General features: G+C 51.8%; 1 protein-coding gene across 2 annotated transcripts; it reads left to right on the forward strand.

Moving 5' to 3' along the window:
- On the forward strand, positions 1–27,912 carry USP31 (ubiquitin specific peptidase 31). Of its 2 annotated transcripts, XM_058815881.1 has the most exons (17): positions 1–582; positions 10,140–10,277; positions 10,744–10,832; positions 11,703–11,795; positions 12,891–13,026; positions 13,526–13,670; positions 14,413–14,596; positions 15,084–15,195; positions 15,385–15,479; positions 16,003–16,080; positions 16,271–16,400; positions 17,558–17,677; positions 17,833–18,058; positions 18,439–18,597; positions 19,416–19,568; positions 20,559–22,114; positions 25,230–27,912. In XM_058815881.1, the coding sequence occupies exons 1-16, from the start codon at positions 1–3 to the stop codon at positions 22,097–22,099; spliced, it is 3,981 nt and encodes a 1,326-aa protein (XP_058671864.1). In that variant the 3' UTR covers positions 22,100–22,114; positions 25,230–27,912. The 2 variants fall into 2 exon arrangements, with proteins under 2 accessions (XP_058671864.1, XP_058671863.1); XM_058815880.1 differs by lacking the exon at positions 25,230–27,912 and having other exon boundaries at positions 20,559–23,273.

The raw sequence follows: 27,912 nt of genomic DNA on the forward strand, positions 1-27,912 counted from the left end.
ATGTCGCGGGTGAGCGGCCCCGGGCCGGCCGGCAGCGCCAAGGAGAAGCGCTCCTTCAGCAAGCGGCTTTTCCGCGGGAGGGCGGCGGGCGGCGGCGCGGGCTCGGCCCCGACCGCCGCCCCGGCCCCAGCGCCGTCCGGGCGGTCGCTCGGCGGGTTCATGAGCCGCGTGCTGAAGACCCTCTCCACGCTCTCGCACTACAGCAGCGAGCCCGAGACCCGCGGCGCGCTCGCCCCGCGCCTGCCCCCGCCGCAGGCGACGGGCGGCCTGGGCAGCTGCTTCCCGCCGGGCCCGCCGCGCAGCCCCGAGCCCCCGCCGCGCTCCGCCGGCGGCTCCGAGGCCGTGCCCGGCGTGGCGGGGCTGCGCAACCACGGCAACACCTGCTTCATGAACGCCATCCTGCAGTGCCTCAGCAACACCGAGCTCTTCGCCGAGTTCCTGGCGCTGGAGCAGTTCCGCGGCGGGCCGCCCCCCGCCGACGGGCCGCCGCCCGCGCCCGGAGAGGTCACGGAGCAGCTGGCGCAGCTGGTGCGGGCGCTCTGGACGCTCGAGTACACCCCGCAGCACAGCCGCGACTTCAAGGTGAGCCGGGGCCTCGTCCCGTCGAGGCGGGAGGAGCGAGCGCCAGGCCAGGCCGCCGGGAGCAGCCCCGGAGGGCCGGTGCCCGCGGTGCGGAGGCGGCGGGGCTCGGGGCTCAGCCGGTGCTGCCGTGGCTCACGACAGGTCCAAACGTGACACGACGGGTCACCATCGCACCGGCACCGCAGGCTGCCCCGGTCACCAGCTGCGGAGGGTATCCTGCCGGCCCGAGCAGCCGCGCCGTGGGAAGAGCCCTCTGGCCCTGCTATCTGTGTGCCAATGGCCCTGGAGTGCTGCTCCTGCTGCCGGCATCCTCCCCGGGCAGCACGCCCTGCCCAGGTGACAGCGCTGGGCACCCACGGCAGCGCCGTGGGGATGGGAGCGGTGCTGCCGCCGTGCTCTTTGCTCATGGTGCTTGATGCTGGCTGATGGCTCTGGATGGTTTTTATCGGTGAAAATACCCATTTTACTGTTTCATTCATCTACTGTGCTACTATCAGGGAAGTTGCAACTAACTGTTGTTTGTGAGTTGTGAGTATGCAAGGAAGGAGGCTGTTGAGAGGTGTGCCTTGAAGTCTGCTAACCAAGAACTCGTGAGTTGGGGCTGATTTAGGGGGTGTGTTTCAGGAGTACCTGCTTGTCCTCTCTTGCTCGGACTCGCTGGTGGTTGGCCCCGCAGTGTTGGTTCCATCCAACAGCCCCTGCCCTGCCCGGGCCTTGCGCCTGCCCCAGGAGCTGTTGGAGCACAGGGCTTGGTCCTTGTGCTGTGGTGTAAAAACTCCCTGCCGTAGCTTTGGATGAAATCGGGCATTAAAACATAAAAACTGTTTTAAAACTGCCCTAGGCCTGCTTTGCCTCCTGGAACAGGGAGAAGTGTTATTCCTGGCACGGAAGACTCTGGCTGTGTTAGAGAATCAGAGGGTGGGTGGTAGCCTCCACACCATGAACTTAGAGACACTCAGGGGAATGTCTCTACCACTTGCAGGGGTATTTTTCTTGCAGGGTGACTTGCAGAGGAGATGTTCAAATGCATGAAAGCAGCGAGAACACTGACACAGTCTTGGGCCCTCTGTATGCAGTTCAGCTGGGGTGCACAGCAGGTAGAGACTGCGTCCCAAAGTCAGCTCTCCCTTGGTGCTGCTGGATGGTGGGATGTCCTAGAGGGTTCTCTGAGGTGGCAGTGGCCTTTGGCACCCTCAGTCATTTGCATGGCCAGCACCTCTTCCCTCTCTTCTCTTTGCTTCTCCTGTGCCTCTTGAGGCAGCTGCACCCACCTGTCCTGCAGGGAATAACCCTGGAGACCCTGGCTGTTTGCCTTCTCTCAGGATGCCTGGCACAAGGACCACGTGTGCCTCTGGTCTTTTCAGGAGAGGTTTTTATGGGAGAGCACCTGGAAAGCTGATCACTCTCTGAGTCCAGCCTTGGCAGCGCCACGGGGCACTCACCTTGACCTGTCACTGCTCCTGAGGTGGTGTGGCAGGAGAACAAATTGTGGATTTCTCCTGAGTAATAGCAGGAGAAACGGTGAAAGCAGGATTGTCTTCTGGCAGTGGAGCTGATAGAAGGGGGAGCAGCTCTCTTTCTAGGCCAGGCTGTGGGAGCAGGGACACGAGTGGCAGCAGGAGGAAGCCATCACGGCCAGGGATTAAATTAAGGCCATGTTCCGCAGGTGCTGAGAGCAGAACTTTGCTGTTTGCAGGCGCTGCTGACGGTAAGGCAGCGCTGTTCTGCTAGGGATGGAGCTGGAGCCCATCCATCCCATACCTGCCAGGTCCCTGGAGGTTCTGAAAAGCCTCTTGCTGGAGGAATCTGGTCCCAGTCGATCCAGTTCAGCACTGCACGGTGCCAGCAGCCTGGGTCCTGCTGCAGGACTGTGTCATTGTGTCAAGTGCTGTTCCCTTACAGAGGTCAATTACTTCTAATACGAAATTAATGTTTCTAAAGACAGTTAAGTTGCTGAACCTACTATTAAACTTTTTCTCAACAGCAGATTTGCACAGATCATTTACAAATGTAAACAATGCGCTCAGATTGGAGAAAGGCAAAGATCAGTATTTTCATTCTGGAAACTGCTGCTTCTCCGCAAAACAAGGAAAACATCCCCCCAGCTTGTTCTGCTTAGAGGGTGGAACATTCCTGCCTTGATGTAATTGTTTTTTAGGGTGTAAAGTGTTTTCACAGAGTAATTTTGGGCTTTCCCTCCAACAGTAATAGCCACTGACAGTAATATTTATTTGATAGGCAAAAGGCTCTTTATTCAGCATGCTTTCAAATCCATGTGTTGTTTTGTTTGCTATTTTTCCTCTTTTGGCACCAAATGTAACAGGGCAAAAGCACTTGCTAATTCTTAAGTACTTCTCTGCAGCTACTAAATGTATTTTAGGACAAAGGATGATACTTATTTTTTTGCTCATTCTTATATCTGAAGGCTTCTATCTTGGAAGAGAGGAAATTATTTTCAAGGAAGCATGTCTTGGAGTCCTTGTGGACAAGGGCCTTTGAAGGGCTGGTTTTTAGCATACTTTTTACCCTCAGCTGGTTTTCCTTGGTAGTGTTTTCTCTCTTTTTAAGTTGGTCTTCAGGAAATAACCCATGTCATGGGTCTCTGAATGATGCAGCTGCTGAAGTTAAGCAAAATGCAGTTTGAACAGCTGGTTTGTGATAAATGGTTCATCTGTAGCTGCAGGTTGAGGGGAGAGTCTGGCAGAGAGCTTGTGCACAGAGAGGGGAGGTTGGGGCTGCTGACAGAGCAGGGGAAAGGAGGCTGAGGTGGTAGGAAAAGGTCCCCAAGGACCGGACCGAGAGGTGAAGCAGAAGGGTTTGGTTCCTGGGTGGGAACAGAACGGGAGCACCGTGGCAGAGCGCCATGGCAGTTGCTGGGTGTCTCTGCTGAGGGTGACTTTCCCACTGGTGCTGGGCTCCTTTGCTGTTTGCTTTAACAAGCCTTCTCTTCCGATTGCTCCGTGGGTTTTGTTTTCCTGCCCAAACAAAACTGCTGCTTTCATAACTGGGGCCGATATTGCAGCTTGTGCTTCCTCTTTCCCCTTTGTGATGGGGTGACAATGGTGACAAACATCTATTGTATGAGCAGGGTTTTGGGGTTGTTTTTTTGCAGGGAGCTGTCCCGTGCTGCCTGCAGAGCTGCCGGGAGTGTCAGACCGGCAGCACAGAGTGCCCTTTGTGTTGGAGCCCTCCGAGGTGATGGTGGGGGTCGGCAGTGAGAAGGATTGTGATTTAAACTAATTGGGCTTGGAAAATTATGTTCTTATGCAAATCCTCTGCCTTCTGTGGAGTGTGGGCCTTCTGTGAATGATGAGGCTCTTACCGTCTTGAGACTTTCTCTGAGGCTCCGGGGCAGTTGGCCACTGAAGCATGCCCATGTTTAACAAGACCCTTTGCATGCCAGAGCTGGGATTGCATTTCTCATCCTACAAGAAGATGGCCTTGGCTGTGACCTGCCGCATGTTCAGCAAATACAGCACAGTCACCATAACTCATCTGGGTTGGGTTGTCAGAATTGGATCTGAACCCAGAATGAATCCCTGTTGGTAGAGCAGGGATTATTGTGCCAGGTTAAAAGTGCTGCTTCCTTTTTTTTTTTTTTAATTTATTTTTAAATTTATGTTTGGTGTGGGATTTCCAGGTAGCTGTTTGAAACTCATTTCAAGGTGTTTTGGGAATGCATTTGGTGCAAATATATCACTTTGGGACAAGCAATCTGTTGGGCACTTGTTTGGGAGTTAATCACTAACTCGCGAGTGATGAAGGAGCTCCTGGAAGTGTTGACATGGTCAGATCTTTGCCTCCTGCTGAAGGTGCAGTGAGAGCAGCTCTCATTGGGGCTGCTGGGGCAGTGTGGCTGTCAGGAGCCTTTGGTCCTGCTCACGGAGCTGTCAGCCCCAGGCCCTTCTGCTCCCCAGAGCCCTTGTGCCTTGCTAATGGGGCCAGTGATGTGTCAGATGTGATCTCCTGGATTGTATTTTAATTGTCTTGCTCTCTGCCCAGCACAGGATCAGTTATTTTATTCTGGGTAGGATCAACTGCTTATTCCTAAGATATTTCTGCAGAGAGCAAACTGTCCTCCCTCTGCACAGAGGGATGGAAGAAAGGGACATGAAAGAATAAATGTGAGACCCTTCACCCTTCCCTTCTGGTAGCGTGGCTGTGGTTCCTGGTGCTTCAGTTTCTGTGTTGCTCTAAAGAGGCTTTGAGTGGGTTAGGTAACGTGGGATGTTGAAGTGCTTGTTGCAGTTCAGTCCAGGTGCTTCCAGTGGTGGCATCAAACTGAGGAGGTTTGTCCTAGGGCTGCTCTGGGAGTTGGAGTTGAAACACTTTCCTTAAAACAAAAAGCAAGTTACAAGTTTTCTGCATCATTTTTCTGATGGTTCTTGGCATCACAGGAATGTGTTTCACTGGGATCACAAAGGTCTGGCAGTCCTGCCACTTTACACCTTTTTTTTTTAAATGTTCATTATCAATAAGATGTAAGTCCATTATTGCATGTATGGTTTGTTTTGTTTTGCTTATTTTCTTGCCTGTTTTTCCTTACAATTGCTTTACTCTCTTTCTACACACATAAACCCCTTGGGAAGGGTTTCCTGCAGCAGATCTGGTTGCCTTAAGGCAGCTGTCTGACTTACCTGTGAAGTCAAAATGCTTTCTGGGGATTTCTGTGTTGTGCTTCAAACTTTGATCGGAGTGAGTGCAGCACGAGGCTGGGGAGCCGAGGCTGAGCAGCAGAGTCCAGAGGTCGGATGTGGTTTGCTGAGGGGGTTCTGCTAGAGGGGCAGCAGAAATGTGCTGTGGGTGCTCCTTTCCAGAGCAGAGGCTTGGCTGAGGCAAGAGAAGAGACTCCAGTGTGGAACAGCATTCCTGCTCCACTGCCAGGTGCCCATGGGGGTTGGCAGGACCCTCTGTGAGGCTGGGGGAGAATGTACATCGTTGCCCACTTGTGTTTTTTGTCTTCTGAGCTTCCAGGTTTTATTTCCATGCTGCTTGTGCAAAATGACACATGGTGAAAGTATGAGAACTGTGTGGTGCCTGGCAGCCCGCGGAAGCCGTGAGGGGGATGCATGTTCCCAGGCAGCTTAATTGGATCTGTGCTGCCCTGTGCTTTGCACATGGCCACACTTCATTGGAGTGAGCCCATTCTCCCTGCCATTTCAGCACAGCACCGCTAATGAACTTGTTTGCATATGGCTGTGTCACTGAAGTGAGTGTTTGTTATAATGTGCAAGGGAAGGCTTCTCAGAGTGGCAATGATGGGATCCCCCCACTCAGTTTCTGTGTCCAGCTCGGGACCTGCAGCAGAGCCTGGGGAGAGCAGGAGAGGTGCAGGTGTGCAGCTCCTTGGGCTCTGAGCCCAGCCTTCCCGTCTGCCCTCTGTGCCAGCATTTACTGATAGTCCTTTACTGGGCTGCTTCACGTTTGTGGCATTCTCCTGCTCCTCAATCCCTTATTCTTTTCAATCCCACCAGTTGCTCTACTAGTGTAGCAGGAGAACAAGTTCTCGCTGAGCAATGTGGGATTTCTGCTCTTTGTAAGGTGAATTCCCCTGGCAGCCAGCGCTGGCTCCTGGCAGTGCCTCCTGGCAGCGGGAGCTGCCCTCCTGGGAAGGGCCTGGAGAGGAGTGTGCCAGCTGGGCAGTGCAGCACACATCCTGCCTCTGTGTCTGCACACTCTGCACAGCATCGTCTGGGCAAGCTTCACTCTCTCCCTACGGCTGAAGGAAGGTGCTTAAAGAGGATTAACAGGCTTCAGCCTGGGAGGGTGAGAGTAGCTGCCGGCATGAGAGGTGTTAGGCAGGGGCAGGGCGATGATGCTTCTTGTCTGGGCTTGTTGAACGTGGTGGAGAATCCCTCTGGTGCTGCTGTGCTGCTCCCTGTAGTGCTCCTCATGGCTTTGCTTCCTGAACTATTCTCATTAGGGCTGTGCTTACTCCCCTCTGCCTTGCACAGGGCAGGATGTGTGGGGACACGGGCTGCTGCCTCCAGAGCCTGGTGCCTCTGGCTGCCCAGAGGCCAGGGAGGAGAGCTTTGTCCTGCCCCGGCCGCTGTGACAGACCTCCTGTCATCAAAGCTCCCTTTTCCCTGTGTGATGCCTGTGCTAAGGCCAAGTCCACAGGGATCTCCTCTGCCCCTGAATGGAGGAGCTCCCTTCCTGAGCCCTGGGGCCTGAACCACGCTGCTGGCTGGGTGCTGGTCTCCCCAGAAAAGAACATCTCCAGAGAGGGGGAAGAGCTGTCTGTGTGTGAGCAGAGAGGGCAATTCAGGTAACTGGTTGTCTGCTGTAGAACTTACTCAAACACAAAACTGTGGCTGTGGGCTTGAACAAGAGAAATACCGTGCTTGAGCATAACTCACTGTTGGACAGAAGATAAAGAATGGCCTTTCTCTCCTGCTCATGTGTGTCATTGGGTCAGGTCTCTGCTGAGCTGACTTTGTATCTGCAAATGCTTCCACAGTTGCTTCCTAGCAGGGCCACACTGGAAAGTAGCAGCCTGGCATTTTTCCTCTCGTTGTCTTTGTGATCTGGAACAATAATAGCAGCAAAGAAGAGGCCAGTAGTTCAGCTCTGTTTTGATCTATTTATTGCATCTATTTGGAGCAGTAGATGAATTATTATTAAACTTTCAGTGGCCTGGTAAAAATGATAATGTCTTTGCTATAGATCTGCTTCATGGACAGGCAGGGACTGATAAGGTTGTAGGGTGCTTGTATTAGGGGTACATAAGTGGGATTGATGGGAAATTTTGATTTTTCCCCTTATCTCTTTGGATGGAGCCACTTCACTCGGGGTGTCTGTGTCCCGCTGCATGCACATCTGGTGGAATGGAGGATCGACCCACCTATGAGGCTCACAAGGGCTGAGCTGAGGATAGGGCTGGAGGTGCTGTGCATTGTGGAAGGTGTTGGGAGGCAGTGTCAGCGTCCATGCCCACTCCTGGTGCCTCACAGCTGAACCAGCCACACCAGAATTGTTCCAGAGTCATTCTTAACACCCTGCAATGCTGGACAGAAGCTGGTCAGATGTGCCAGCTCTGCTTACAGGAGAACCAGATTAGGGGCAGAGGATTAATGGCTCCTGGGGGTTGGTAAATGTGGTGGTTTTCATGTGTTTTTAGAGCATTTGCATCCTAACCCTGTGTCTGAATCCAGTTACAGTTGCTGTTGCATTACTGCAGGACCAGCAAAATTAGGTGTTGTCTTAAGTGATGAGCAAAAGAGGGGTGAAAGTTTAGGGTTATGGCAAGAGCCAGAAACTTTCTGCTGGGCTGGAAGGGCAGACTTGGAAAGTAAATATGGAGAGGTGCTGGCTGGCCAGTGCTCAGTGTTGAGGCTCTTGCTCATTTGTCTGCTTTGCCTGTCAAACGTTCCTGGAGCTGTTCAGGAATGGCCGGTCTGGCTGCTGAGGGGCTGCAGTGCCCCATCCACAGCACAGGGCTGCGGGGATCCCCAGCTCCTGTACAGCCCTTTCTATTGCTGGGGGCTCTGGGGACCCCCATGCTGTTCTGCCTGCTGCCCTCAGCCCACCAGGGAGCAGGGAGGTGTGTGGGGCAGTGTTTGGTGCTGACCCATCAGGCTGGGGGCCTGCCCTATGGGAGTTCCTGGTATTTGTCTCAGTTGTTAAGTTGTTAATTTGAGTCGGCACCTCTGTCTCTCTCAGGTTTAATCACGTCCCTCAGCACTGACTGTTCTGTGTGTCCATTGTTCCCCCCACACCCTGCGTGTCTGGGGTTGCTGCCACAGCCCCTGACAGGGGCTGGGAGGGGACACACACACACAGGACATTCCCTGGAGCAGCAGCCGCAGGGGTTTCAGCAGTCACAGACCCACTGACCGGGGCTGGGAGGGGACACACACACACAGGACATTCCCTGGAGCAGCAGCCACAGGGGTTTCAGCAGTCACAGACCCACTGACCGGGGCTGGGAGGGGACACACACACACACACACAGGGCATTCCCTGGAGCAGCAGCCACACACCCACTTGTAGCAGCGCTGGCAGGAGCTGTTAGCGGTGCTGGGGACACGCTGCTGATGCTGGAGTGTTTGTTTAGCAGAGCCTCTCGTGAGGAAGTTGCATCTGATATTTTGTCGTGCTTCCTGAATCACTTCCAACGTCTTGTGATGTGTCTCCACAAGCAGCTCTTTATCCTTAGTCCACTCAGGCTGCAAGAGTGCTGAGGAAAGCAGAGCAATTATCATGGAGATGCTGCTGAGCCGAGCAGTGGCACAGATACGGAGCAGGGCACGTCACTGCTGTGCATCCCTGCTCACTGTGCTTGGGATTGGTACAGCCTGGCTGCTCTCTGGGCACACTGCGTCACCAGGGACACGCATCAGCAAAAGCCAGGGAGGCTCTGCACTGGAGTGATGTGCCTCTGGGGAAGAGGCAATAACAAGTACTAGCCTGGATCCTGAAGTCCTTATGAGAACCCCGCCATGTCCCCTTTTCAGAGGCGCTGGGATCACACCAGTGTGGCACAGAGTGTTGGCCACGGACCACTCCCGTGGTTCACGCTGTGTGCACATATTTTATGTGGGAGAGTGCTGGTCCCTGCACAGCAAGGGCAGTAAATCTGCTGTCAGAAGATCTGCACATATGTAATGAGAGCAGATTATTTCTGTTTCCCATTATTTTGCAGCCTTGAGACAGTGGACAGATTATAGAGCATAGAGGGTGTATGTTTATCAGTCCTTTCCTGCCTCTTTCATCACCACCCCCCTCTCTGGTGACCCCATTTTCAGAGGGATAAAGTGAGCAGCCCAACCTCATTTCTCAAATCTGTTGCCAACTCTGATTAGAAGAGTGGAGGAGCTCTGGCACGAGGCACATGTGCAGCCTGCTGGGCCTGGGCTCCTTCCCACCCATTCCTGCCCTGCAGGTGCTGTCTGGCCTCTGCCCTGCCACTGCCCCTCCTGAGGACCCTGCTCTGTCAGTCATAGTCCTGTGTGAACAGTTTCTCTCTGTTCACACAGGTGTGCCAAGGATGTAGGTGCAGCACAGCATGGGACAGGGTGCTGCTCCAGCACTGGGAGCATTGGCTCTGGGGTGCCATGGTTCCTTGTGTCCAGGGAAAGCTGCACCTCCCTGGCCTGGATGGCAGCAGAAGATAGTGTTTAGGATGAGTGAGTTATGCATAGTGGAGTCAGTCTTGGTACCCAGCAGAAAAAATTCCATGGTGGCCTGTACTACTCCTGTGCTTGACACGGTGCTGATGGGACGTAATTTTGCTCTACCTGCATGATGATGATCAGACTGCAGAAGCATCTGTGATTTAGATGTCCTGATCCTGGCTGAGTCCAGGAACTGTAGACCTAGATTAGCATTGATCACCTGCATCAAGGTTTTGGGAAAAGTGTGACCCCACCAAAACTGCAGTCAGCAAGACAGAGTGTGTGGGCATTAGGAGACTAACTTGTTGTTTTGCTTCAGCTGGAGCAAAGAGAAGGTTTCATTAGGGCAGCAGTGTCAGGTGCTATGTGAGGCAGGGTAGGTGTGCTGGAGTGGCCCCAGCTGTGCATTGGCTGTTGCTGCAGGGTCTCTTCTCCCCACAGAACATCGTGTCCAAGAACGCGATGCAGTACCGCGGCAACGCCCAGCACGATGCCCAGGAGTTCCTGCTTTGGCTGCTCGACAGAGTCCACGAGGATCTCAACAATGTGGTGAATTCCGGTGGCATGCCTCCGCTCAAGGTAAGGGATGCTGCTGGGGGACACTGTGGGAGTCTAACTCGCACACAGGCTTTCCTGTTAAAGTAGTTCTCCCCATTGGCTTCTCAGCTTCAGTAGTTCAAGTGGAACAAAAGCTTGCGTTAAAATAATGTTTGTTTCTGCCCTGGAATGTAACCAGCTGTTCCACTAATCCCTGCTCCCTGGGGCAGTTGTGTTTGAGTGGCTCTGCAATAGCCAGGAGGGTTTACTGGGGGCTGCCAGACCCTGTCAGGTGTGAGCCCCATGCCCTTCCTGGGGTGCCCTGCCCACCTCACCTTCCTGCATGCCCACCCCTTGGAGCAGAGTGTGCTTGGTAGTTAAAAATGCTTGTGGCATTTTCCCAGTGATTTTGGCTAAGGAAAGTACAATCTGACTGGGGTTCTGGAGGCACCCTCTTGGTGCTCCCCCCACACCTGGGTGTGCCTCAAGGGTTTGTTCTCTCTTTCAGCCGCCGCTGGAGGATGATGTGCTGCTTGAGGGCCCAGCCTTTCCCATCAGTAGCACTTTTGTGCAGGAACTCTTTCAAGCCCAGTACAGGTATGGTATTCTGTAAATCTGTTGAATGTATGGGTGACCCCAGTATGATTCTAAACTGACACTGGCTCCCAGTACAGTTGGGACTGGTATCACTCTGTTAACAGCTGCTTCTGAATTCCTGCTGAACTAAGACCTTGCTCTAGAGGAAAGAGTGATCTTCACTGCTTCAAAACTGGTATATTCTGTGTAAATCTGCAGTATGTCCCACTACACCTGTTCCTGTGCATCCTGAGAGTGAGTCAGTGCTTCATGGGCAAAGGCTCAGGAAAGCCTATTGCTCTGGGGCTCACCCTGACTGTCAGAGGGAAGAGCCCATGGCAGGATCTAGAGGTGCCTGGGAGTTAGAGATCCCCCAGTGTGTGCAGAGTGCTTGTCATCTGGCACTTGGGAATTCTGAGTGAAGTTATCACTATCCTTTCAGGGCTCTCCCTTGAGTTTCCCTTCTTTCTGACAAGAGAGCTTTCTAATTTAGAACTATTGGAAGAGAACAGCTGAATCACCAGTGTTCCTTGATGACTTGTGCCTGTACTCCCGTAAGAATTAAATTGCTGGGCTTCCTCCCCGTTATTTGCCAACTTTTCCTTTGTAAAGGTAAAACCTTAAGCCTGGTCTAAGACACAAAGCCTTTGTCAGGTGCAGGTTGATTCTGAATGAGAATGGAATCCTGGAGAATGAGAATGGACTCTCATCTGGAGCTTTCCCTGTGTAAGGGCTGTGTGCACCCCAGTGCTGGCTGTCTCTGTCCTGTCCTGTAACTTCACCTCTCCCCAAAGACAAACCCTTCCGGGTTTCCCGTGGTGGATGTGGGATTTGATGGTTTATACATTGCCAGTGAGGTGTAACTGTGCCCTGTTATCCATGTTGTCCCAGGTCCTCCCTGACGTGCCCTCACTGCCAGAAGCAGAGCAACACCTTCGACCCCTTCCTGTGCATCTCGCTGCCGATCCCTCTGCCGCACACCCGGTACGGAGCTGTCCCCAGCTCTCGGCTCTTTCCCCTGCGTGTCCTGCTCCTTCACTTGCTGCTGCAGGAGACAACACCGACAACATTTCTGATAAGTCATTAAAAAGATAGATAGGACCGTATGGAGATTAATGTTTTGCTGTTTAGGTCAAATGGAAAATTGAGGCTTTTACTTGAAAAGCCTATCCTTCGTATAGAATTAATTTTGGGAGAAAAAGTCTTTGTTTCACATAACCAAAGTATTTTGCTGTTCCCTTGATTTATAGCATTTTAAAATTAAAAAAGGGAAAAGGATGAAACATTTTGGTTTTTGAGAACAGCCTCACTGATCGCTCCAATTTCAAAAATTGAAGTTAAAGTCTTTCCTCCAAAATGTTTTGCTTTTTTGAAAGACAGCTGATGCAAATAAAGAAAAAACTTCAGGGGAGGGAAAAAATCCAGATAAAACATTCAAAGTGAAGATAGGGATGCACAGCAAAAGTACATGTGGTATAAACAAACTCCTTCACCTGGTGTTTGCATCCAGAAAACTTGTGTAGGTTCCAGAAGCAGTGGAACAGAGCAATGATAGGGCAGATGAAACATTGCTGTCACATTTGCTCTGGAAATCCCTGCTTCACCACTGGGTGGAGGCTGAGTGGGCTGTCCAGGGAAGGTGTCCCCTCCCTCTTCTCTCCCCAGTAGTGCTGCTGGCTGCTGTTGGAGGCAGGATTGAGGCAGCCTGTTCCCAGTAGCAGCTCTCCAAGTACTTCAGGGTGCTGTCTTATACTGACTGTGCCCAGCTTCCTTACTGGATCCCTGCTGGAAACCTGATTGCCTTCTGCTAGACAGTTTTGGTTTTAACTTTGTGGGCCCTTTTGAGATGTTCTGCTTGTGGGAGCAGGTAACACCAGGCCATATGGTAGGAAAGGAGTCTATAATCAAACACCCTTGTCAGGCTGCGGCTGAGTGCAGCTGCAGTGAGGTGGATCCGGACAGTCAGGAGGGCCCTGTACCTGGGGGGCAGCCTGGGTGTGCCCAGGCTGGGCTGAGGCTGCTCGGGCGGTGCCCAGGGGTGCTGAGCCCAGCCTGGCAGTGCTGCCCTGCTCTCCACAGGCCTCTCTACGTCACCGTGGTGTACCAGGGCAAGTGCTCGCACTGCATGCGCATCGGCGTGGCCGTGCCCATCTCCGGAACCGTGGCCAGGCTGCGCGAGGCCGTGTCCTCGGAAACCAAGATACCCACGGAGCAGGTAAGGGGCTGGGCTGCTCACCTGGGTGCCCTCCCTGCGCTGGGAGGGAGAGGGGAGGCTTTTGTCCCTCGTTGGATGTATAGGAATTGGAATTGGCTGCCCATGCTTGAATAGGGAAGCGAGGTAGTGGTGGAAATCTGGTCATGCTCTTCCCTGTGCATTGGCTGTTTGGATCCTAGTGATGTTGGAATAGCCCTCAGTGCAGTGTGCAGACCTGCCTGACCCCATGGTGTGCATGCTGGCAGGGAGGCAACCACAGCAAATTCCTCTGTAGGAAGAGCTTCAGGAAAGCTGTTGAATTCCACCAAAACCTCTCCATATGTTGCTTTTACCTCAGCTTCTCATTTGTGGCTGTCCTTCTCCCTGTTCCTTGCTCCTGGCTGATGACAGGGTGTGTTGAGGAGTGCCATCCCTTAGCAGGAAAATCCCAGCTGAGAGATGGGGCACTGAGCTGGTGTGGGTGGTTTGATGGGCTCTGGTTTGCTCGTGGTGCCTGCAGATCGTGCTGACAGAGATGTACTACGATGGGTTCCATCGCTCCTTCTGCGACACCGACGACTTGGACACCATCCACGAGAGCGACTGCATTTTTGCCTTTGAGACCCCAGAGATCTTCAGGCCTGAGGGCATCCTCAGTCAGAGAGGTGAGTCAATAACTCTTAATGCCCACCTCGGGTGACTGGTGAGGGAGGTTTGTGTGGGAAAAGAATGAGTCCCACAAGCTGTTGATGTTCTGGTGTATTGATTTCAGCTCTGACTTTGTCCAGGCTCATTCCGGAAGATTTAATAGTGTTGTCAGCTGGGAGGTTATCAAGCAGTGCTGTACACTCCTTTCTGCCTCTTCTCGGGGCTGATGCTGCAGGCCAGGCTGGCTTAATGGGAAATCTCTTGTCAGCCTTAATTTAAAGGCCTGCTAGGGACCAGATGAAGCCACTGAAATTGTGTTATTTAAAATCAGATTGCTAGTGATGAATAAACAGTCTCAGGAATGAACAAGCACTTTCTCTTTCCAAGCTCAAACTCCTCGGCCTCTGCATGGCCCTTTAGTGAAAGGGAATCATGGTATCCTGGGCAGGTGGAGTGTAATCAAAGGCAAATTTTATTATTGGAAGTAGCAAGTTGGGTTCTTGGCTCTTCAGTGTTTCTTGCGGGCAGTAAAAGCTGGAGTGCTTGTACAACCTGCTGTGAAAAATCAGATGGGGAGCACTTGCAGATAAACACTGTGAAAGGAAGTTGCTCTTTGAAGCCTTTGTCCAAGTGATGAAAATGCTCCTGATTCCACACTGACCTGCTCCTCTGTAGCCCAATGAGGGCTTCTTGAGGGGGGCATCAGGGCACTAAAGGCAAATGACATAATGAAATGTTTCCTTTCTCTTAATTTTTCAGGAATACATGTGAACAATAACCTGAATAACTTGAAATGTGGCACTGAGCACTCCCGAACAATAGCTTACTCTCAAGGAATGATGAAGTCTGGAAAACTGGAACAGTCCTCTCCTAAACTAGCAGCAAATGACAAGATTGTCTTGCTGGTGTGTAACAGAGCGTGCACTGGACAGCAGAGCAAAAGGTGACTGGCAGCAGCATGGCTGGAGTTACTCTTCTGGCTGCTTCCTAAACTGACCTGGATTTTATTGTCCTCTAGTACAGGCTCAGGTGAAGGAGCAGCATCAAGTGCTAAAGAACTTGTTGATCAAGAAGCATTAATGGGTGCAGCAAAATATTTCTAATTTTGGTGAACTTCAAGTATTGCATTACTGCAAAGAAACAAATGCAGCCCAGTTGGGAGGATACACCATGTTTGTTTGGTTTGAGAGCAGCATGTTTGACCAGATGCTGTTATGGGTGGGAATTTTTAATTGGAGTGAAAGTGGGGGGAAGGAGAGAAGTGAGAAACAACCATGACAAAGGCATTTGTATCAGCTGGAGGCTGAGAACTGCCTCAGCCTCTGAAGCTTCACAAAATTTCACATGAAGTTCTCCCATGCAGTTTAGGGTTCCGATTGCTGAACAGGATAACCTTTTAATTGTTCCTCAAATGCTTCTCCTTTCCATAGGTTTGGCTTGCCCTTTGTGTTGCACTTGGAAAAAACAATTGCTTGGGATATTCTGCAGAAGGAAATACTGGAGAAGATGCAGTATTTCCTGCGGCCTGCAGCCTGCTTGCAGGTGAGACAAATGTGAGCTGTTGCATGCACAGGTTCCATTGCTCAGCCCTTTGTCAGCTCATTGGCACAGGCATCTTTGAGACCTTGTACATTTGCTTTATCATGTCAAACGTGTTCTAGGGTGAAGTCTTTGTCAGCCAGGGGCAGGTTGGGTTGGAGGCACTGAGGTGTCTCTGTTCTCTTATCGCAGGTTTGCCCGTTCAGCTTGCGAGTGGTCAGTGTTGTGGGCATAACATACTTGCTACCTCAGGAGGAGCGACCCCTCTGCCACCCAACAGTGGAAAGGTGAGCCGGCCCTCAGTGCTGGGTGCTTCCCAGCAGGGCAGAGAGCTGTGTTAGCTGGGAGCTCGGTGTTTGCCATGCAGAAATGGACAGTCCTGGTGGGGATGTGTGGAACGCACTGAGGAGCAGGGAAATGAGGGAGCATCCTCAGGAAGCTGTGTGAGAATACCTCAGTTGTGTGTCATGCCATCTGGAGTCTGTCCTCCCTGGAAATGGAGAACAGAATGAAAATATTACTCTCACTATTTTTTATTTTTTTCTTGTGCCTGTTGTTCTCTGGAATGTTGATAAATGCCTGATCTGTAACAGGTGTATGTTGCCTTACAGAACTCGCACACTTGGGTGAAGGCATTTACCAGCTTTGCCAAGTGTTTTGCTGTGTGAATTCCTTTTACTCCTTTGCAAATCTCAGCTGTGGGAGTGAAGGAAGGGTGAAGGGCTTGTAGAGAGAAATTACATGCCTGTAGAAGATAATGTAGACTTTGGATTGAAGGATGGTCTGACTTATTTCTGCTCCTCCCTGCAGGGCATTGAAGTCATGCGGACAGGGGGGAACTGCTCATGTGAAATTAGTGGTAGAATGGGACAAAGAAACTAAAGATTAGTAAGTATGAAGTAAAAAACCTTAAACTGTGTTCAGCCCACAATTGCTGCTTGCAGCTTGCTTGTGTGAACTGTGCATCCTTCAGCAAACATGAGACCACTCAAACTCCACCTGTGCCCAGCCCCTGTCTGCAGGGGCAGCCTGGGGAGCAAGGGGATGTGCTGGTAAATGTGGTGTCTCCCTGATGCAGCTTGTTTGTGAATACAGAAGAGGAATATATTCCAGACTCTGAAAGCGTCCGCCAGCAGAGAGAGCTTCATCATCAACCTCAGATCTGCACTTTATCTCAGTGTTTCCAACTGTACACCAAAGAGGAACAGGTAGATACAGACTGTGTGCTCTGGCTTGTTCACATGCTGCAGGAACTCCCTCACTCCAGGAAGCTCTGTTGTGCAAACACCGATTCCTTGTGACAGGAGAATAGATTTGTAACACAAGATTAGTTATCTGTGCTGCTAACGGAGCTCCTCTGCAGTGAGAAGCTTGTGGGAGGTCCTGCTGCTGAGTTCTTTGCCTCCCAAATGTTGATACAAGGACTTAGTCCTCTCTTTGGCAATTTCCTCTGTGAAATACAGTGAATATGATAAAGGGTCAGGACAGTGTGCCTTTATGGGTTCAGTTCTGCAGGAAGGTGGCTGCTCCCCTGCTCTGGCTCTGCCCGTTGTGTGAGCCTGGAGGGACAGGAGTGATGGTGTGCACAGGCAGGCTAGAGAGGGCTCTGACCTGGCCCCTGCCTGGCACATGGGAGCCATCTGAATTCCTGTGGTGGTCTCTAATCTGCTGCACAAAGGGCTCATCTGGAGATAGTCTTTGGACCCAGGACTGAGCTGTGATAGTTTGGGAACCTCTCTCTCTTGTTGGTTCTTTCAGAGGTGGGGGAGGAGTTAAATCTCTGTGGCTGCTGAGTTCTCTGAGCACTGGGCTCGGAGGGAGGCTTGGGGGACAGGGAGAGTCTTCAGTGTGTAACTCTGGGCTGTTGGGACTACAGAAGAAGGAGAGGGTTCCTAGAGGGCAGTGAGGTGTCAGAGGGGCATCCAAAGTACACCTTTCTTCTTTCTGCTCTGATTTTTTTCTGCTTTTTTATCCCTGCTTTTTTTTTTCTACTGCTGGTTTTCTTGAGACAATACTTTTCAGGCTGCCAAGCCTGCCTGCTTTTTGCCTTGGTTTTTCCTGTTCCTTCTCCACTTCCAAGGCACTGGTGTTTATAAGGTGCAAAAAGTCCTCTGCACAGCAGCACTGGCTGAATTCTGCCTTGCAGCAGAAAGTGCCTCCTGAATGAGACACACATATCTCTGCCTGTCACTTTGAAAAGCATCATTGGGAACCCTGCATTTCCACTGAGCTCGATAAGTGCTGGGGGGAGATGAGGCAGAGGGGTCAATGTCTGCACGGGGCTAGGGGCAGCAGGGGAGCAGGGGTGTGGTGCAAGCTGCCTTGGATTTGCAAACCAACACCCACTCCTGCCCGTTCCTTGTAGCTTGCCCCAGATGATGCATGGCGATGCCCTCACTGTAAGCAGCTGCAGCAGGGTAGCATCACACTGAGCCTCTGGACCTTACCTGATGTTCTCATCATACATCTCAAAAGGTTTAGGCAGGTAAGGATGCCGGTGGTGTTGCTGAGGGACTGCTGAGTGATGTGAGTAGACTCCCCTCTTTAGAAGCAGCCATTCCGCCCTGTGTGTTCCTCACCTGGGCTTTCCCAGGCATGGTGGCCTTGGCCTCTGCAGCTCGTGCTCTTCTCTGTACGCAGGAAGGAGACCGAAGGATGAAACTTCAGAACATGGTTAAGTTTCCCTTGAGTGGCTTGGACATGACTCCTCACGTCGTGAAACGCAGCCAGAGCAGCTGGAGCCTGCCATCACACTGGTCACCTTGGCGGAAACCCTATGGCCTCGGCAGGGATCCTGAGGACTACATCTATGACCTGTATGCTGTCTGCAACCACCATGGCACCATGCAAGGGGGACATTATACAGGCAAGTGTCCTGCTGTGCTGTCTGTGGGGGAGCCTTTCACAAAGATGCTGGTTATATTTCTGTATGGAGTCAGAAAGGGAGTCACTGATGAAAGCAGTGTCACAAGTTACAGAGGGTGAAGGGAACGGAGCCACCCCAAATGATGTTCTGTTCTGAGTGGTAATGGTGGACAAAGAAAGTCCTGAAATGTAAGCTGTTTATAATGTTCTGGCAGCCTCAGGCTTCCATCTTGCCAGTCAGACTGGAAGATGATGCCAGAATCCATCTGTCTCTTGCATTGTCTGAGTCCATCATAGCAGATAACCTTATGTTAAATGTCACGCAGCAAACCTGAGAGCAGTAGGAGTGAGAGAGTCTTACAGTAATGTATTGTTCCTTAGCTTATTGCAAGAATTCTGTGGATGGCCAGTGGTACTGCTTCGATGATAGTGAAGTTCAGCAGCTTTCTGAAAGTGAAGTCTGCAAGCAGACCGCTTACATCTTGTTCTACCAGCGGCGCACAGCGATCCCCTCGTGGTCTGCCAACAGCTCGGTGGCAGGTAAGCCCTGCTGGCCCTGTCCAGGGCTGCCTCTGACTTGTCTTCCTTGGGTACTTTGTCCTTCTGGGGAATTTTCCACCCAGCTCTGCTTAAACCCCCATTCTTGTGTCCCAGAACTCAGCGAGGCTTGTCTGAGTCTGTGGCTGGGTGTCAGAGGCCATGGCAACTTTCCAGCTCTTCTGCTAGGGCAGTTTTGGCAGGGAGATGGGGGAGCCCCTGTGCCCCACGGGTGACTGCTCAGAGCTGCCCTTGTGCAGGACATCAAATTGTGACTTGCTCCTTCCCTGTGGCAGCATTCTCAGTCCTAAGGAGGTGCCCATAGTGCATGTGTTGGTGGAATCCAGGGTGAGCTGTGGCCTCTGGAAAAAAGGGATTTTTGTGGCCTTGGGGTGGCAGCTGAAATGCCAGTGCCTGTGTGCTGGTATTCACAGCACGCTGGGACAAGTGCAGATCTGACCATAAATGCTCCAGAAGAGTACAGCCCCATTCCCGTGGCAGTGTCTGGGTGCTGGGGCCATGAGGGCCAGCTCCAGGCTCAGGTGTGACCCAGGGCAGTGCAGCAGTGCCCGAGCCAGGGCTGCCCGGCTCTGCTGATGTGTGTGTGTGTCCCGCAGGCTGTGAGGGCCAGCTCCAGGCTCAGGTGTGACCCAGGGCAGTGCAGCAGTGCCCGAGCCAGGGCTGCCCGGCTCTGCTGATGTGTGTGTGTGTCCCGCAGGCTGTGAGGGCCAGCTCCAGGCTCAGGTGTGACCCAGGGCAGTGCAGCGGTGCCTGTCCCCGGGGCTGCCCCCTCTGCTGACATGTTTGTGTGTGTCCCGCAGGCTCCACCAGCTCGTCGCTGTGCGAGCACTGGGTCAGCCGGCTCCCGGGCAGCAAGCAGCCCAGCGTGGCCTCGGCCGCCTCCTCGCGCCGCACCTCGCTCGCCTCGCTCTCCGAGTCCGTGGAGCTCGCCGGGGAGCGCAGCGAAGATGATGGTGTGTACCTCTCCGGGGGCTGCTTGTCCTCCTGTGGCACGATCCTTGCGGAAACAGCTGCAACATCTGTGGTTGAGAGGGATGGTTAGTCCAGCTGAGACAGGCAGGAGCTGGCTCAGTGGGAGCACGGGTGGGCTTCTGTCTCATAGGAAAAGTTGGAGGACAGCGGGCAGGAACCTTAAGGAGCCTTTCAAAGAAAGCAAATGCCATCAATAAAACCTTTCAGTCAGGAACTTCTCGTGCTAGTGTTCTCTCTGGGTCTCACTGCATCACCTTTGCAGGGTGGCTGACACAGTCCTGGCAGATTTAACATAAGCACTAATTACCTGCTGCTGTGCTTATGGATGGTCCCAAGGAGGGAGATGAAAACTCACCCATGTGTGCAAGTTACTGTTCAGTTCCTGGCTTTGCCTGGTTCCTCCACACATTGTCTTGTAACTTCTGAAAATGCAGAGCTTCATGGGTCAGTCAGAGCATTTGGAAGCTGCTGTGGAGATGCCCCTGCAGCAGTGCTGTGACAGCTGTCAGGTCCAACCATAGAAGTCACACTTCTAAAATACTTATATTTTGTTTTTCTAAATACAATTACATCACTTGGTCTAGAGGTGGGAATCCTACTTTGCCTTTCACAGAATGCTCTGAGAAATATTCTTTAATACAGAATCATAATCCTAGCTGGTGATCTTGCCAGTTTCAAGGACTTTGGAGGTGCAAACCTTGTGTTTGATCTGGTGCTCAAGGATGAGAAAAGAATCTGGGTTATCAGTTAGAGGCTTCAGAAAGCTGCTCCTGGGTGACCCCTAGCATGTAACAGTTGTTGGATTCCTCATTCAACTTTTTTGCAAGAAGCTGTGCCTGCAGCCTGCGTGGAGATAAACATGGTGAGGTGTGGGTGGGCTGCTTGGCTCTCGTGGGGAAACGTGGATGGGTGGGGTAAACCAGCTGCAGCCTTGGCTTTCCCACTGAGACTGTCACGTGCTTTCTCTGCAGGAGGATTTTCAACTCGACCGTTTGTAAGGAGTGTCCAGCGTCAGAGCTTGTCATCCAGATCCTCTGTCACCAGCCCGCTGGCAGTGAGTGAGAACGGTGTCAGGCCCTCGTGGTCACTCTCTGCAAAGCTGCAGTTCCGCTCCAACTCCCCATCACGCTTCTCTGGAGATTCCCCAGTACATACCTCTGCTTCCACTCTGGAGAAGATTGGGGAAGCTGCTGACGATAAAGTTTCCACCTCGTGCTTTGGCAGCCTGAGGAATCTCTCTAGCAGCTACTTGGAGCCCTGTGACAGCAGTCGGCGAGAGCACAGGACAGCTCGCAGAGCCCCTTTGGCTGTCATGGAAGGGGCCTTCAGGGAAGAGTCCGTTGTAAGGACATCGAGCTCAGACCTTTCAGATGGCTATGGGAAAAGCTCTGTGCAGCCAGACAGGAATCACCCTGCTCTGGACCCTTTTGATAACAACAATCAAATCGCCTTTGTTGACCAGAGCGATTCTGTGGACAGCTCCCCAGTGAAGGAGGTGAAAGCCCCAGCTGGGACGGGGCTGGCTGCAGAGAAGGCACATGACACCCCTAAGAAGGGTCACAGCTCCAAAGGAGCTTCTGAGCCAGACAAAAGTTTGAGGAAGGGAAGGACAGTCTTAGCTACCCAAGAGAGCAAAGTCTCTCACTCTTCTCCTCCACTGAAGAGCTCTCAGAAAGCTTCCCGGTCTCGAAGTAAGGCAGACTCCTCGAGGGTCAGCGGGCGACACGGGTCTCCTGCTCCCACGCAGGCCAGGAAGGACCACAGCACAAAGTCCCTGGAGGCGTCTGTCCCTTCAGCTCCACAGAAGCAGAAGTCAGGTTCTTCTCCATCCTCCACAGCTGCCAAGAAAACCCCATCAGGCTCATTGACTAAGGGCTCTTCCTCCGGGAAGAGCCGGACTTCGGAGCGCAGCCTCAGCAGGGAGGGCTCCAAGGTCAGCCTGGGCTCAGATAAAACGAGCGTTACCAGCGGCTCCAGGACGAGCTCCCCGCGCATCAGCCACTCCAGGAGCGACAGCAGGGCAGTGGACAGCAGGCACGTGCGCAGCTCCTCCATGGCCAGCCTGCGCTCCCCGAGCGCTGCCGCGCGCTCCGGCCTCAAGAGGGACAGCAAGTCGGAAGAGAAGGGTTTGTCTTTCTTTAAATCAGCCTTAAGGCAGAAGGAGACACGGAGGTCGGCAGACCTGGGGAAGACAACAATGCTTTCAAAAAAGACAGGGAGTGTCAGTTCCAAGTCAGGCAGTAAAAATGTGCTGGAGGACAAACCGGATAAAGGTGGTGTCCCACCAGCCTCTCAAACCAATGCCAACATGACCACAAAAGAAAAACTTGTCTCAAAAGATGCCACATCTAACAAACATTCTCTGCTATCCAGTCGCAAGTCCAAGTCTTCCCAGCTAGATCCCAGAGTCCAGTCTCCTCCTTCCAGTGGCAAGCAGTCTGCTGACAAGCCGCTGAAAAAGTTACCTTCCAGCATGCAGGTGTCTGTACGGCCTTCTCTGGAACCTCAGTGAAATGCTGCAATCCAGGTGTCTTTTCTTCTGCTGAGAAGCTAATTTATTCTGAGCTCTTGTTTTTTGTTCATGTGCCTAATGTATGTTTTTGAGGAGAAGTTAACTGCAAGTTGTTAAAGCGCCTTTGATTCTGCCATCAAACCAAATAGCCACAGGCAGCCAGCACTGGTGCAAGTAGCCTAGCTGGAGTCGTTGTTGAACATGAATGCAGCTGTCCCATAGCACTTGTACAGGAGTCTCTGTCGAAAGTGCAACAACTTTCTTCAGATTTGAGGGTTGGGACCTGCCCGCAGTTGTGCTGACACTGGCGTGCTTTGTAGAGCTGTGAACTGATATTCCTTTGGTCTTGTTCTGAGTGGGCTGTGTCCACACTGGTGTATGGCCTTGTTCTGAGCTGTGGAGGATGCGAAGGAAACTGGAGAGACTGTCGCTTCTTTCTGCTCTCAACTCTCTGTCCCTGCTCCCCTCCATTTCCAAGCTTTCTAAAGGGCAATATTTCAACACTAATGTTATTTCTCAGGTATATACTCAGCCAGTATAGGAGGGACTAGCATTAGTGACGGACAGAAAGGTACCTGTGTGTCTCTGTGCACGTCTGTGTAATAGATTTCCTTTTTGCATTCCAGCAGCAGGAAGTTTGAAATGTAACCTGCAGTTTTTGTTGCTATGTCTGTGAAGAGTTTTGCTTTGTCCATACCTAAGGCAACCTCTAGCCTGTCCTGTTTCACTACTTTCTTCTGAAATGCTCTACTAAACAACAGAAGAAATCCCTGGGCAGCAGCTGCTGGTCAGCTCGTCCTGTGGAAGCAGTGCCATGGGAGAGTTACATCCACACACCTGGATGGCCATGATGCTGTCAGGATGGCCCTGTTCAAACTCCTGGAAAGCATTTCCTGATGTGCTCAGACCCTTATCCTAGTGGTGTAATTAAGCGTCCGTTATCTCTAGGGGTGATGTTTAGACCAAGTGTCATCCTGCCCTCTCTGAGCATGCTTTGACAGGCCCCTTGGTGTGGGTTGGAGGGGCAGTTTTCCTGTTCCCCAGAGTGCTGTACATTCTTCCCTCTGGCCTGCCTGTCCCCTGCCTGTGGGACTGGCTGCCACATGTCCCTCAGTGGAAGGTTCCCCTTCTTGTTTGGATGACAGCCTCCACCAGGGTCAAAACACTACATCTACTGATGTCTTTGTTTACATGCCCTTCTTACAGGGGAGATTCCTCAAGTTCTGTAAGGTTCCTCTTAAGGTGGATTTCTTAAGTCCTTTTACATATATGTGGTGTAATCCTTTTTTTTTTGAATCCATGAGTTTTTATTGATGTGCTGCATATCCTTTATCCACAGCCTGTTGTGTAGGTTGTGACAAGCTGGGCAATGTGCTGGGCAGGCTCTCTGCTGAGTGAGGTCTGTGCCTGTCCAGCCCAATGGCAGAGCTTGGGCCAGGGACGTGTGTGCTCTGTCCCATCAGCATAACAAACTGGCCTCTGCCCCCTCCCTTGCTGAGGTCCTGCTTGCCCTGCAGGCAGCCTTGCCCCCAGGACACCTTGCTGCTCTGGGATCAGTTTTCTGCTCAGCACACACCTGCAGCAGGCTTGGGGAGGAGGGGTTGGGGGCAGCAGGCTCCTGGTGTGTGTGGGGCTGGGCTGGGAGTGCCCTCGAGCTGGGGTCAGTGTGGGATGAGCCCACCTGCCGTGGAGCCCTTGCAGGGTCCTGGTGATGTCCTGCTGCATCCCCTCCACGTGCTCCAGCAGTGCCCACAGCCTGAGGTGGAATGCCCTGCCTGTTCCAACCCAGACATGACTGTCCCCCCATGCATTCCTTCGCCCAGGCATTGTTTCAGTCTCATTTATTGCAGCAACGAGAAGCAAAGATTGCATTGCTTGCTTCTGAAATGTATGACTTGGATTATTCATGGATTATTTTCTGTTACATCCAGCAGAGCAGATAAGACTTGCTTCACACTGCAGTACTTAAATTACTCCCTGAAATGTTGATGTTGAAGTATTTGTTTAAGGTTTTATCTGTATTAAGGTCTTACACTGTCTTGGCTCTTCTCTTGTAACAACTCTTCTAGCAAGAATGTAATTCCGGTGGCTTATGCTGGCTCGGTTTGGGATCTTTTAATAGACAGAACTACTTTCTGTGCATTTTGCCATGGACATTTGTGAAAGGTTATTTTTATCAAATGACATTTTTTTCATGTCATCATTCACTGGAGGAGTTTAAACTGGAAGCTGGTGTGTGGGTTTTGAGGTGGTTTGCTCCTGTGCTGCATGCCTGACTGAAGGGAATTTGGAGCCATGTCCAAACCCATGTTTTAGCTGAACACCGGTTCAATGTTTCTATCTGTAGCGAGATAATGGTCCTTGGAGCTCTCATTTGGGTAGAAGGGAGATGGAGGTCCTGGTATTCCAGCAGCTGATAAAAGTAATCGAACCTCTGCAATCCCATGAGAAGCCGATCTCACTCTCTTTGTGCACATTCTCCATAATTCCTGATGCTAATTGCTGCCAGCTCCAGCCCTATCTGCTCTCTCAATGCAGCCAGCCTGGATTTCTGTCCCTCTGGAAGGGCAGCTCTGTGCACAGGCTCCTTGCTGTGCAGTGTGAGTAGGCAGGAGGGCTGCCCTGGCAGTGCCCTTGTCCCTGAGCAGGTGGGGGCTGCTCCTCTCTGCTGGGTTTCCTGCTCAGGGAGTTTGGCTTGGGGTGTCCTCAGGCAAAGGGGTTTGGCTTAGCAGGGTGCACCAGGGCTCCTGTGGGACATGAGACATGCCCTGGGCAGAATGGGGGAGTGTGAGCCTCTGGGGAGTGCATCCTGCTCGTGTCTGTGTCTGTTCCAGGGCCCTTGGGAGCAGCCCCTGCTGTCCCTGCACAGCTCTGCCCGTCTGTGTCACACATCTTCAGTAGTCAGTGAGCTTCCTTGCACAGGACAGGCTTGAAGGGTGTGGGAAACACTGTTCTCTGGGAGTGTTAATCAAAGCCTTGTTGCTGTTGCAGTCCTAACTCCATCAGTGAAGTAGGATAAATGTTTCAGAAATGGCATGTAGGTTATTACAGGCCCTACTTAAAGGGGAAAATCATCAGTCTTCTCTCCTTGCTTTAAAGCAGACTTCTCTCTTGTCCCTTTCATGTGTAGGAGCTCCTGTCCATGGTGTTGTGTTGTCCAGCTGCCAGGATGTGGCACGGTACCAGGGAACACTCGAGAGAGGGATCTGCCAAGTCCTAGATGCCAGCACCACCGTGGCTTTGCAGATGGATCCTTCAAGCAGCAGTGGCTTGAGGCTGTTCTGGAGCAGCTGCATGTACATGGTCACATCTTAAAGTTCCTGTTGGCCATCAGAAGCACTCGTGGCTGTGGGGAGGTGGGCTCTGCCATCTCCCAGAGGCTGCTGCTGCCCAGGGCCCTCTGCCTGCCCTGGGTGGTGGCATGTAGGGCCTGGAAGTCTCACTGGCATCTGAGTGTGGTGGGAGCAGCTCTGCCAGCTCTGTCCTGGCCAGCCTGGCTGGGTGGCGGGGTCTGGGGCCTTCCTGCCAAGGTCCTGGAAGCCAGGTACAGCTCACAGTGATGGGCAATGCCTGGGAAGGGAGGCCCAGGCATGCCCCTGCTCCCAGACAGGTGAGCTCCAAGGCAAAGCAGCGTTCAGGCAGAGTGTTTCCAGCTGGCTTTGGGTTGGTTTGCCTGTGCCAGCGTGGGACCTGCATTTCACCCCACATCCCCAGTCTGCCACTCGCTCCTGCTCCTGGAATTGGCCCCTGGGCGCAGGAGAGCAGCGCCTTCATTCCAGTGCGCAATTCCTACAGGAGTCACCTAGAGACTTTTTTTTACCCTTTTTGGGCTGTATCTTTTGGACAGTGTTTAGTAGTATTCAAGTTATAAGCACATTTTCAACGACGTGTATTGAAGAGGCACCTTTTATTTGTATTAATCACATTTGATAGACAATTTGGTGCCTGCAGTTCTCTGTAACTTGTGTCTCACTTTGGGTGTGTAAATTGTTAACCCTTTCACACTTATCAAATACGGATTAATAAAAACAAGATGCTTAGGATAGAAAGCTAGCAGCTTAATTGCACTTCTCCCACTGCAAGTGCCCTCATCGCTGTCGCTGCAGGGGTTTTGCTTTCTGAAGCTGCAACTGGAGCATGCCCAGCATTGTCCTCGGTGTGAGGCAGCCTGCATGGCCCTGCTGTCCCCCTGCATGTCCTTCCTAACTATGCAAGCCTCTCGCCCAGCCGTGGCTCTGGAGCAGGCTTGGAGCCTGTGCTGGCCCTGCTGCTGGCACACAGGAGCATGTCCCTGGGTTCTGCTTCCTTTGCACATCTCTGGCTCTTTCCTTTGCAGGATTCTGCGTTACTGACAAGGCTGCAGCGTAACGTAAGGTTAGAGGGATTGGAGCAGGGAAATGAGAACAAACTGATTTCTCTTTTGTGTTGTTTTTCCTTTTGTTAGCAGGGCAAACTGCTCGGGGTTCTGTGTGCAGCCTGGCATTGCATGCAGCGTGAGGGGCTGTGAGCAGGGCACACAGAGCTGCTGTGAGTGTCCTTGTCAGGGCAGCTGTTCCCTGCTGCCCAGGCTGCTCTTGGGGCTTTGCCTGCCTCTCTGGGGGAGCCCTGGGCTGCCTGGCCGTGCTCAGAGTGCCCTGGTGCTGGGGTGCTGGGGTTGGAGCCATGTCCTGTGGGCAGCCCTGTGTGCTGCACGGCCAGGGCAGCTGCCCTGGGCTTCCTGCAGGTCCCAGGACTCCTCCTTTGGTGCCCTCCCCTTGGTCAGCTGGCATGGAGAGGGTGTGGAAACAACATTCCAAATAATTTCACTGTTGGGTGGTGGTGTTTTTTGTTTTTGTTTTTTTTTTTTTTTATTTATTTATTTTAGTTTGGTTTAGGTTTTTTTAAATCTTTGTCATTTGCCTACTAATCCAAAAGAATTTGGCAGTATCTAATGATACCTGTGGAGGGAACTGAAATTTAGTTTTAATCTGTGGTGAGATGAAAGTCCTACGTGGTTTTCTCAACAAAAGCATCGTAAAGCAGTTACTGTTAAGAGCTTTATTTTGTAGAAGAAAAGCACCTGAAGACTTGTACAATGTCTGTGTTAGACCTGAAGGCTTAGGGACTCTGTTTTTTAGAAGGTGATAGCACTCAATTTATCTGCAAATAGTGTTTTTTAAAAGACACAGATTAAAACTAAGTGTAACCACCAGTCCCGGCTCTCTCAGCCCTGCAGCGCACACGGGCTGGCCTCAGGCTCGTGTGCCATTTGTGAGTGCAATAACCCCTTTGGAGGTGCTACACTGCCTTGGGTAGGGTAACACAAGGGAATCCAGGCCACCGGTGGCTCCTTCATTGTCCTGTGGCCTTCCAAGTATGAATTTGTACAGATTTGCTCACCACCTGTGCCTCACCATTGGTTAAAATTGAATTTTAAGTCCTGTTGCAAATGCAATTTCTCTTCTGGACACAATGTCAGATTTTACACTGGAATATCTACAGTTCTCAAACTGCATGTCACATCACTGTACCTGGTACAGGGACGTGGGGCTTTCCCACACCTTTGATATTCTCCTCTGTATTTTAATGCTTTTGACCTGTACAGTAATTGGAAAGCAGGCTGTCTACTTGGGGTTGAACATTGTACCATAAATTTTAAATTATTTGAGGACAACTGCATGAGACTGTGTCAATGCCTTTTATTATTTATTTGTATGTTTTATTATTCGAGGTGTATGCACTTTTAATATGCAGAATTTATATTTTTATGTTAAAAATCATTTTCTTTCAGAAAGAAGAGTTTGAATATGAGGAATTGGAATTAAGTGCAAAAA

The sequence above is a fragment of the Ammospiza caudacuta genome, chromosome 17 (assembly GCF_027887145.1).
Source record: "Ammospiza caudacuta isolate bAmmCau1 chromosome 17, bAmmCau1.pri, whole genome shotgun sequence".
NCBI lineage: Eukaryota > Metazoa > Chordata > Aves > Passeriformes > Passerellidae > Ammospiza > Ammospiza caudacuta.